Raw genomic sequence first — 11,500 nt, 5'->3', positions numbered from 1 at the left:
GCAATGAATTTTGTCCTAAGTAAATTGACTTGCTATTTAGGAAGTAGGAAGTATAGGACAAAAACAGAAAGTCTGAGTAAGTTGTAATAATAGCTTGTAAAGGGTAAATTTATGAAATAAATTAGAAAAATTGGCTAAAATTAAAAGCAAATTATGTATAAGTTTGTATTACCCATTTCTGTTGCTTATGACAAAATACAGGAAACTGGGTAATTTATAAGAAAATGAAATTTATTGCTTACAGTTTCAGAGGCTAGGAAGTCCAAAGTCCATGGAAGACATCTGGTGAAGGCTTTTTTTGGTAGTGACTTCAGTGATGGCAGGGTATCACACTGTGAAATGGTGGAGCAGAGAGAGACAGAGACAGACTTTCCTCTCTCTCCTTTAAAAATCCTCAGTAGTACACCCCTGACCACCATTTTTAATCCATTCACTATGGCACTGTTCTCTTCAAGGCTCCACCTTTCAATTACCATAATAGGATTTTCCACTCTCTTAACAGTCCCAGAGGGGGCCAAGTTTCAAATACATAAAACTTAGGGGACACAATTCAAGCTTCAAGGAGTTTTGGGGGAACATAATTCAATCCACTACAAAGCTTTTCTAAAAACTGAGCTTTAATGTCAAAAGTACTCTGATAGAAAGCTAGAGTTTGCTCTCCTACATAGAAACAACCAGATTTCCTGAAAGCACTTAACTGCTCTTAGTAGAAAATTATGAAAGTTTTTTTTTCTTTTAGGTAATTGGCCTCGGAAACTTATTCCATGTTTTATCAAGACAGTTACTTTTGCTCTGTGCTTTAAAATCTTTTGTCACTTTGGTTTTATTTTATAATAATTTGTGGGGAACTGTGTGTCCTCACGATGACCCCCTGAGCTAAGGAGCCAAATAGGACAGACTGCTGACTTCCCGGTATGGAAGTAGCGGTGGGCTTGAGCACGGAAAGAGCTGAGGCTACGGCCCAGCAAGTTCGTGAGAACTGCATGCCCTCATTTTTGACTGCTGATAAGATCTATTTGGCTGACCGCAAGAACTGTGTAAGCTGCACTCAGAGCTGAACTTCTGCTGCTTGGAACGAGATGATGTGCTGATTCCAAGAAAACTTCTCAACGACCCCTGCCTTATTATTTTTTCTTTCCCTTCTTCCTCTTTTACATTTCTATATAAGAAACCTGATTGTAACAATAAACGAGACTTGATCAGAATACTGTCTTGTCTCAATTTCTCTTGTTCCATCCCATTCCCACTCCCCCCTCCAGGATCTGTGTTGACTATCCCGCGGGTTGGGACAATAATTTATGATCCTATTTAATTAGATGCTCAAATCTTTGTTGTTTGATTAACTTCCCAAAACCAAATTCCAAAAATTAAGTCTTTTTGACTTGAACTGACTTTGAGATATTCCAAGGATCTAAAAAGAGAGGTATTAAAACCAACTGGCTTATTTGATAGATTAAACTATATGGGAAACATTGTCAAAACAAGAAATAACGTTTGACCTTCTTTGTGTTATACTGAGATGTTATTAATACGTGTTCCAAAATTGTGTAAGGTTTTTAGAAATCTGTGTCTTGATATAAATGCTATCAGTCACAATCTTGGTTCAATTATAATTTTAAAGTGTTACATCTTTGAAAAATTTCATGGAAAAAACTGTGATAGGTATAGATAGATTCCTGACAACTTTGAGTTCATACCATTGGACTGAATTCCCAAAATTCTACTGAAGAAACTGATGGGTTTGTGAAATTGCTAACCAAGGTCAAAACAGCAAAAGTTAATTACATAAAACTGAATGAACTGATAAAAAGAATTATGGGTTTTTACAATTTTTTTTTATTTTGAAACTGCTGGTTCTTTTAATGTTTTATTTTCCAGATTTAAGAAATCCTTTTAAGGCATAACAGCTTGCTAAAGTACACATTTATGAACAAAAATTGAAACATTTAGTTTTCTCTCTACTTGATCCCTCCAGGATTTTGAAACTATTCATGAGTATTCTTATTTTATGGCAATATAGTTATTTGCATAAGTTCAATAAGAATTTGTTCTTCTTGTAACAGGACACAATTAGGAACACTGGTTATTTTACCAAGGCTTTGACTGGAATATCATGTTTTCAGATATGACCACACCGCCTTAAGAAATTGAGGTTGACCTTTTTATGGAGCCAATAAAAAGCCCCTTGGGAAGACTGGCCTGACTGATACCTTGTCTACATGATTACAAGGTTCCTGACCTTGTGGTAAGTAAAGAATGTAACTTTCTGACAGGCCAGAACTTCAATGTTTTGGGGACCTCCAGAATAGAGGAATTCACCCAACTCATGCAGATAATCAGAGTAACTCAAATCCTTGGCTTGGCTTCCTAAGACCCAAGAGGCTTTTGAAGGGCTAATCTGAGATTCCTTATAAAAGTCTCAACAAAGCCACTTCAAAAAGTGTTTATATGATAAACCATTATTCTTGCTGAACTTTGTGCAAATAACCTGGCTGGAAACTAGACTAATTTTACAAATAAATTAGTCTTGTCATAAATATCTTTAGTAAAATGGGGAAACTTGAAGAGAAAATTATGTTTCAGAAGGAAACAATATCATACCTTATTAGACTCTAGCCTGTCCTTTAATCTGTCAGTAAAACTTATATCTTCCAGGCTACAACAGTTAGGAATTCCTGCATGCACACAAAGCTTCAAGGTGACCACTACAACAACCCTCCTGTGGTGATGCTAATGAACACCACCATCATCTTGGACCTACTGAGCAGGTGCAAGGACCAAAGCCTTAACTGAGCATGTGCCCATGAAGCAACCAGGAAGAACAGAATGGACGACCTGCAGTGATGCTGGCCTGTAACCTTCAACCCCCTTCCCTATAGAAGACCCTGAACAGCTCTCCTAGGGAGCTTTCCTGTAGCTACCCCCATTATGCATAAGTCTATCTCCTCTTTTAATAAAGCATTGCTTGCTTTACTACAGTGCATTGTTCATTTCTATGACTTTGGGATCCAAGAGCCTAATTCAGTAACAATACTGATTTCAGACTTCTGGCCTCCAGAACTATGAGAGAATAAATTTGTTGTTTCAAACCACCAAGTTTGTGGTAATTTGCTATAACAGCTACAGGAAACGAATACAGTGCTCCCTCAAAGTTGCCACTATTTTAACACATTTGACCTACTAATTCCTAATTCTCAATAGTTCTGGAGCATGGCCAGTTAGCTTAGTTGGTTGGAGCACAGCCTTGTAACACCAAGGTCAAATGTTCAGATCCCCATACTGGCCAGCCACCAAAAAAAAAAAAAAAAAAAAAAAAAAAAAAAATTAGTTTTTAGGCCTTATTAGCCACATATTAGGCATGGTGCTCTTGTTATGTGCTTTTGCTAAGTTTTCCTGGAACACATGGAATAGGGAGACCTTCAGTTCCATACAGAAATAAAAGTGGAAAATAGGGGTCTTTACCTGAAAAGTACTACCCCAAATTAGTAGCCTATAAACCCCCAAAATGTGCATGAATGATTCCTGAAGACCTGGCAGCTCCTCTGACTGGACTGTATCTTGAATCATATAAGCCATCTCCCTGACTTCTTTGTCTGCACACAGCTAAGACCCTATTTGGTTTCTGGCAGACACCCTGCCTACTAGTTGGCATGGCTATTCAGGACAGAGTAACTCTCATTCAAGAACCATTGGCAGACTACACCTTAGGAGAAGTTGGGTGGAGAAAAATGCACATTCAGAGAATGAATTGAGATTTGTTGCTGTAAGGTGTAAAAGAGCCACTCACAGCAATGCTGTTAAGATTGCTACCAACAGTTCTCTCTCAAGTGTTAGAGTGTAAGATAACTTCTGTCCTAAACACATTTTAGCCAACCTATAAAATCAGAAGGGCTTCTGACAAAGATTCTTTGCTTGTCCAAACTTTAGTCAGGCTTCTGAACCTTCTCCTAGGCCCATCCGTGCACTTCCTGTAAAATCCAGTTTTAGCAAATGAACCCTGCTAAGTCAGTTTAGCCAGCCCCCATCTTGGTCAGGTTCCAAATCCCTGCCATCCCTCAGGTGATGTCTGATCCCCTGGCTTGTCTTCAGCAAGAATATTGCTAGGACGGTTTAGCTAGAATCCCCCTTACCCTTAATGTTTCCTCTTAGTAATTTTCCATCCACTGATCCCCACACTGCTCCCTGGCTATAAATTCCTTTATAATACACTTGCTCAAGCTGTATTCGGAGTTGAGCCCAATCTCTCTTCCCCACTGCAAGACCCTGTTTCAGTGGTCCTTATACCTACTACGATGGTCCTAAAAAGTCTTCCTTACCCTGCTTTTACAAGTATCATTGAATATTTTTTTCTTTAACACTTTCTAAGATTGTCCCCCCCCCCAGAACCCCCAAATCTCAAGGAATTATGCAGAAAAACTAAGTATAGCTTTGCGGACGTTGAAACCAACATAGCAGTGGAATGTTGGCAGAATAAAATCTTACAGTTTTCAGCTATGGAAGACAATTTAGAGACCAGTCTAAAACTCTCACTATACAGATGGGAAAACTGAGACTCAAAGAAGGGCAGAGACTTATCTAAGGCCTCACGGTAGCAAAACTAAGATAAGACTAGAACCCAGGTCTCTATACTCTCAAGATAACTCTCATCCCAGTCACTCAGGACTCATATCACTGTGCAGTAACAGGCTGGTACCAATTTAGAGGGCAGGGCTCCTGGGTACCCGCCAAGAAAGCCGATTTTTAAACCCAATTTTAGCTATTTAGATATTAGATATGTGTTCTGTAGTCCCGCTTCAGTGTCCATAGTATTTTCCTGGGTTAGGGTCTGATTAACGGCAATAAAAGCATACTTAAAAGCACTTTTGTAGGAAGTACACCGGACAACCACAATCCCTCTGTTGCCCGCCAAGGGGCGCAAAATAAAATTCCTCCTGTAGCCCGGACACGCCCCTTCCGGTCTGGGACAGAGCCCGTTAGCAACCAGGAAATTAGCGGAACCTTGAGGCTGAACACTTGCTGCCGGTGGGGTTGCTTTATGAAAAAAACACTTCCGGCCAGCCGGGCTATAACCCGACCTGTGCTAAGGTCGGCTCCCAACCCTCACGTTCCGATTGGCCACGCTAACGCTGGAAGGCAGGGTTGCGTCTGGGTCACGCTCTTCCATTGGCTGCTGGCACGGTGGCGGATTGGAGTGGGGTAGCACATTGATCTGAAGGCTTCGCGGAGCACCGCGGCTCGGGGCTTGGCGTCGATCTCAGTGTCTGGTAGGAATCCGGGCCTGAGTCAGGTCTGGGTCCCCGGGAGATGGATCGTATGTGGAATGCGTGGAACGGAAAATACGTCGGAGGGAAAGGACCTTCGTCACTTTGGGCCCAAGGCGTCGTGGTCGCCTGGCTCAGCAGGGCCGAATGGGACCAGGTGATGGTCTATCTGTTCTGTGACGACCATAAGTTGCAACGGTACGCGCTGAACCGCATCACCGTGTGGAGGAGCAGGTAAGGCGGTGGGCTCAGCCCTTTTGCCTGCATGCCGGTGGGGCCTCACCTCTTCCTTTGTCAAATTCCTATAAGGCTGTATTCTCCAGTCTTACCCTAAATTGCCTAAAGTTGCTCTTCTCCCAAGTGCCTGGGAGAAAGTCACAGCCAAGCTCTTGTACTAATCCCGGTTGTGGATGGAAAGTAAGGGGATATGTCTTAACAATTCTCTTGTCATATCTGTGAGGTTTAACCCTTACCTCCGAAAAGTGACCTTCTCCCATCTTGGGGAGGGCCCGGAGGGACCAGTGGAGCCTGAGCCAGGACTTAAGGAGCAGGTTAGCACCCTAGGGTGGAGTTCCGATTCGAATTAGGGAGGATGGAGAGGGGTCTTGCTTGCAAAACCATGTTTGGGTGGGGTGTTTCAGTCCAATTGTTAAGACTGAGTTGGGGGCAGACTAACAAGTGATAAGGGGCTTCTCTAGCAGAAACGGTTCAGTGTTTCGGGGTGAAAGAATGGGATGTGTCCACACAACTGTTGATTGACAGTACAGCAGTTAGGTGTCCTGTGTGTGCCCTAGCCAGCTGTTCATGCTCTGTATACTGTTGGATCCCACAGACATTACCCTCTGTCTTCCCACCTTCTTATTTTGTGTCTGTTCATGCACGTTTGAACCAGTATATAATGGGAATAGCCTACCACAACCTAGGTTCTGAGGTGGAAGGTGGACCAGAGTAAGGGGCCGTTATGATGGTGCTGGACTGTGACCCTTTAGGTTAGGCAACGAACTCCCCCTGGCAGTGGCTTCTACCGCTGACCTGGTACGCTGTAAGCTCGTGGATGTAACTGGTGGCTTGGGCACGGATGAACTTAAACTGCTGTATGGCATGGCATTGGTCAGGTAAGACCTGCATGGGGTAGGGGTGGGGGTTGGCTTTGGCGATGGGGGTAGGGGAGTGTTAAGTATGTGATAATACTTGAGGTGCTACCTGAAGCAAAAAGCCCTGCGTGTCCCTGAGTGTGGGTCAGCCTGTGATTGCTTGACTTGGCAGCTTTTGGTACCCCTTGTCAACACATTTCTCTTTTTCTTTCCTTTTCCTGGAAGCCTTCTCTTTTCCACTTTTTTTTCCCTCTTGGGATTGGGGGGGGGGTGTGTCTTGGTCAGAACTGGTGATCTCTGTGGGTCTCTTCAGGCTTTTAACAGTCTGATATTTTTTCTTGCCTTTTAACTCCTCACCCAGAAGAACTTTTCTGAATGGTTCGATATCCGTGGTCGTAATTTAATGTGGATTTTCCAACCCTATCCCTGTCTATACCTAGTACCATCCTTTTCTCCTTCTTTCCACCATGAACACTGAAAGGTTGCTGAGTTGTGGAAGTGGAGAACATGGGCTCGGAGTTACTGACTGGCAGAGTGACTCATAGTGCTTTTAGCTGTCTCATACACATCAAGAAAAATGTTGCTACTGAGTTTTCTCATTTGTCAAAGCCTTTGCTCATCTCATAGTATTCATCTTGTCTGCCTCGAGGTCCTCCCTTGCTCTTCTTACCTTCTCCATCATTTAGTTGTGCTCCCCATATCATCTGATGTAGTCCTTTGTTCTAGCACTTATAACATATGTTCTAGGGCCAGCCTGTGGCTCACTCGGGAGAGTGTGGTGCTGATAACACCAAGGCCACGGGTTCGGATCCCGTATAGGGATGGCCGGTTAGCTCACTGGGTGAGCGTGGTACTGACAACACCAAGTCAAGGGTTAAGATCCCTTTACTGGTCATCTTTTAAAAAATAATAATAATAATAATAACATATGTTCTAGCATAATATGTTATATCATGTCATGATTATTTATCCTAGACTGAACTCTTCAAGGTCAGAGCAGTGTCATATTCATCTGTATGGCTATAGTACAGAGCAGACTGTCAGTAAATATTGGAGTGGATGGAATCATTTCTGTTCTGGCTGACACCAGCCATAATGACAGGACAGTGAGTGGAATGGTTGTGGAAATACAGGGTGTCAGTACCTCAGCAAGATGTTTTGTGTAAAACAGTTCCTTGGGCTTGTACCACTTATTTCTCCCCTGACCCCAGGTTTGTGAATCTCATCTCAGAGAGGAAGACTAAGTATGTCAAGCTCCCCCTCAGGTTCCTGGCTCAGGAGGTGCGTATGATAAAGTGGCCTTCCTCAATTTTCTCTCTCCAGGAGGGCTCACTAAGTGGGACATGGGGTAATGTGGGCACACAGTCAGACTAGCACATCCCATCACTACCAGCCAAGCCCAGCAAGAACCCCAAGCCTCAGCTTCGAGCTTAAAAGAAGCAGAATTGCTCCCTTGCTCATGAGTGGTATCTCAGTGGACCTGGCCTGCCCAGTTTCCTGGGAGTGGCCCAGTGAAGCTGAGGAGCCCGAATGTACCACTGGGTGGGGACAGGAAGGAGGTGGCAGTCACAGCACATACCCTTGGGGAAATGACAGTCTGAGGAAAGAGACAGCTTAGCCAAGCAGCATGAAGATGCCAGACATTCCTGCCCTAAGTGAGTATGTGAAGTGTGTAGAGGCCCAGAAGGCAGGTGTGTTCTTAGTCATGGAGAGAAGCTTCCTGGAGGAGGTGTGGGAGGAATGAGGGGTAAAGGGTACTCAAGGAGAGGGACAGGGCAGAGGGAGGCTGGAAAAGTTCATTGGTAATGCTCATTCACAGGAATCTCTTTGTTGGAAGAGGGTGGTTGATGGTTGGTGGTTGGGGGAAGTGAGTTCCTTTTCTGATTTTCAAGAATCACCTCCACAGAACAGTAAAAAAGAACCTCATTTTGAATCATTGCTCTGCCACTAAGACTGGAATCTTCTCTTAGTACTTCAGTTTCTCTATCTGTAAAATGGGGGGATGGGTGGTAAAGACAATTCATCTTTGGGTCCCTTCCAGCTTTAATATTTTCTAATTTCTGTACTCAAACCCTCCCCTACAATCAGGTGGACATTCCAGAATGGATTGTGGAACTTCGTCATGAGTTGACCCACAAAAAAATGCCCCATATAAATGACTGCCGCAGAGGTGAGTCCCCAGCGGGTATGCCTATCTCAGTTAAGCCCAGGGGCCTGGGCTGGGTGGCACTGGGGATAGAGGGGTTGGGTTTCCACCTGGGGTCAGGAGCAGGATTAGGGTGAGACAAGTGAGGCACTTGCCTTGGGCACAAAATTTAAGGGGATGTCAAAAGCTCAGTAATCAAGGTAAATAACATTTTAATGTGGAAAAATCCACAATGAATAAAATGTCAAAAGTTTAAATAAAAACAGGATTAGTATTATTGATTTCTCCTTTTGCTTCAGTCTCCAATATGGCTTGGCAGGGCACTGTTCTGATCCTGTTTTGATACCTTGATTACAGAGTATTTTGGTTTCCCCTTAATTTGCTCCTGAGATAGTATCTCATTAGCCTCACCCACGTCATTCTGGGGGAGGGGGGGATTGTTGAGAGGTGTGAGATATCAACAGTGTCATGAACCCAGGAGTTCATTAGACACCCACCCCATCCTAATTAAGAACCCATGATTTAGCCTAGCCCTTTGTGATGGGGAAGCTGAGATCTAGAAAAAAGAAGAGACCTGGCCAAAGCCATGTAGCTAGTGGGGCTGGGTCCTAGTTGTCCCACTTACCAGCCCCTTGATGTTTTTGGCATCCCATCTCTAAGTCCAATATTAGTTTTTTCTAAGAAAGGTGCCAGTGAGCAACAGAAAGCAAAGAACAGGGGGCTGCTTCTGGATATTTGAGATTTGAGCCTTCTTGGAACCAAGCTTCTTCCCTAGGGCCTTCCCATAATGCTCACAAGATAAGTCTTGGGGCTGAGAGGGCTGGGGGCCTGCTAGCTGCTCACCTGCGGCTGTTCCTTTGCCCCTTCTGTCTTCTTCCCCTCCTCTAGGTTGCTACTTTGTCCTGGATTGGCTCCAGAAGACCTACTGGTGCCGCCAACTGGAGAACAGCCTGAGAGAGACCTGGGAGTTGGAGGAAGACAGGGAAGAGACAGATGAAGAGGACCAAGAAGATAAGAACATCATCGTTGATGACATCACAGAACAGAGACCAGAGCCTCAGGCCAATGGGAAAGGTGTAAAGTTGGATGTCAGGGATGATGAAGACAGCAAAGGCAGCAAAGAGGTGGATTCTCATTTGGAAAAGACTGCGAGACATAAAGAGTTGTATGGTAGGTATCCTTGGGGGCAGAGAAGGGCCCATGAGCCTAGAAAGTACAAGCTTAGGTTTAGCACTGGTTACTTCCCTGGCTCAGCATTTCCTCTAGGACTATGAGTCCTAGCTTAAAAAATTACTGTCACAAATCATCTTCCTGGCTAGTTTCCATACTGTAGTGGCTATCACATTTGCCTCTGCCTTGAGCCCTGTGGAGTAGGAGGGGAAGGAATTCTAATTCCCAATTTACAACTCAAGAAATGAGGTGAGAGGGTCTCAGCGTCCCAGCAGGGGACTGGGCTGGCCACCCTATATGTCTCCCCATTTTGTTTGCAGAAAGAGCCCGAGAACTGCTGGTATCATACGAAGAGGAGCAGTTTAAGGTAAGAAAGTGCCTTTGACCTAGCGTGCTCTCACCTGCCCCAACCATTTGTTCCCTCTTGTCAGCTATCTGAGAGAGAAGTCTTGAGAAGGAATTTGAAAGAAAAGTGACAAAGTATGAGGGAATTTCTCAGGAAAAAGAGAGAGGGAAACTAGGAAGGAGACAAGAGGAGCAGAGTCCAAATTGGGTGGTCCTCCACACCGATGGAAGGGAGATGATTAACTGGAAAATCTGGCCCACTGGGTAGTAGGTAACAACTGGGAATGAATAGTCGCATAGCCTTGCAGTCCTGCAGCTGACCAACAGATGGGGCCCAAGAACTTTGCCAGATCACGTGAGCTGGAGGGGTGCTGTTTTAGGGACGGAGGTAGATCAGAAACTATTTAGCTCAACCCTCCCTTTTCACAGACAAAGAAATCGAAGCTATGGATGAGTGAAGGGGCAGGCTCAAGGTCATATATACAGTTGGTAGAACCAGGATTGGAACCTGGGTTTCTTGATTCTCTTTCTTCAATAACCATTGCCACCCCTTAGTCCAAGGGTTTCTTTCCATATCCAACCAAATGCCCCTATTGGACATCTCAGTATTGTGGTATCTGGTGATTGGGAGCCACAGGGAATTTGGTAGAGGGATGGGGGTGGGAAGAGGAGGAGAAAGTCTGGTATTTGAGGGTCAGGTTATTTTTGGTTTCAGGGCTAATAGAGGAGGTATGGGCCTACACCTGCATGCCCTGCCCTATCCCCTGAAGGGCAAAGCTGAGAGGTCCTATGGGAAGGGATCCTACAGGGGTGGGGGTGGGTTGTCTGGCTGAACCAGCCTTCTAATAGGACCTTCTTTGCGTAGGTGCTGGAGAAATTTAGGTATTTACCTCAGGCCATTAAGGCGTGGAATATCCTGTCCCCACGTGTAGAATGCATCCTGGCAGAACTCAAGGGCATATCGTGGGAGAACAGGTTTGTAACTAGGTAATTGGGGGCTACCAACTCTAGGTTAGATGTTGGCAACCTCACTGAGATTGATCTCCATATTCTAGCTTGCCAACCTCTGCTGTAGGAAATCCCAGGGGTAATCCTGATCCCCCACAAGGTGACCCTGCATTCTACATGACCCTCTGCCCTTGGCCCTTGCCTATTTTGAGTCACTAGATGGCCAGAGGCAGGAATGTCCACTGTCATCCATTCCCTGGCCAGCCTTACTCCTCTTTGTCAGGTTAGCTGTGGAGCTTTTGGCAACTAGGAAAAGCCCTTGAGCCTACAACCTCGCTGCCTAGCCCTTGTTCTACTTTGAGCTAAAAGATATATGGTGGGCACTGTTAGTGTTTTCTTTCGAACTGCTGTTGGAGGGTGTCAGCATCCCCTGGATAGTCGTTGTAGGGGGGACAGAGGAGGGGCCTTCTCAGGACCTGGCTCCTAGATACCAAGTGCCTCCTCTCTTAGTATGGCCATGAGCCCCCCCCCCCCCT

The 11,500-nt window shown here is 44.7% G+C and overlaps 1 protein-coding gene across 1 annotated transcript in view; it reads left to right on the top strand.

Annotated features, from left to right (window-relative positions):
• The first annotated feature begins 5,192 nt into the window (after nt 1-5,192).
• The window catches only part of LAS1L (LAS1-like (S. cerevisiae)), a 20,981-nt gene continuing 14,673 nt past the window's right edge, over nt 5,193-11,500 (top strand). Inside the window, exons 1-7 of the mRNA XM_008591114.1 lie at nt 5,193-5,495; nt 6,251-6,376; nt 7,567-7,636; nt 8,444-8,525; nt 9,390-9,671; nt 9,992-10,038; nt 10,882-10,991. Coding sequence (XP_008589336.1) covers nt 5,305-5,495; nt 6,251-6,376; nt 7,567-7,636; nt 8,444-8,525; nt 9,390-9,671; nt 9,992-10,038; nt 10,882-10,991 — 908 coding nt within the window. The 5' untranslated portion in view covers nt 5,193-5,304. The remainder of the gene's footprint in view (nt 5,496-6,250; nt 6,377-7,566; nt 7,637-8,443; nt 8,526-9,389; nt 9,672-9,991; nt 10,039-10,881; nt 10,992-11,500) is intronic.

This window comes from Galeopterus variegatus, unplaced genomic scaffold (assembly GCF_000696425.1).
Source record: "Galeopterus variegatus unplaced genomic scaffold, G_variegatus-3.0.2 Scaffold6657, whole genome shotgun sequence".
In the NCBI taxonomy this organism is placed as follows: Eukaryota; Metazoa; Chordata; class Mammalia; order Dermoptera; family Cynocephalidae; genus Galeopterus; species Galeopterus variegatus.
Note: the sequence above shows the minus strand (reverse complement) of the source record. Positions and strands in the feature narration are given on the sequence as shown.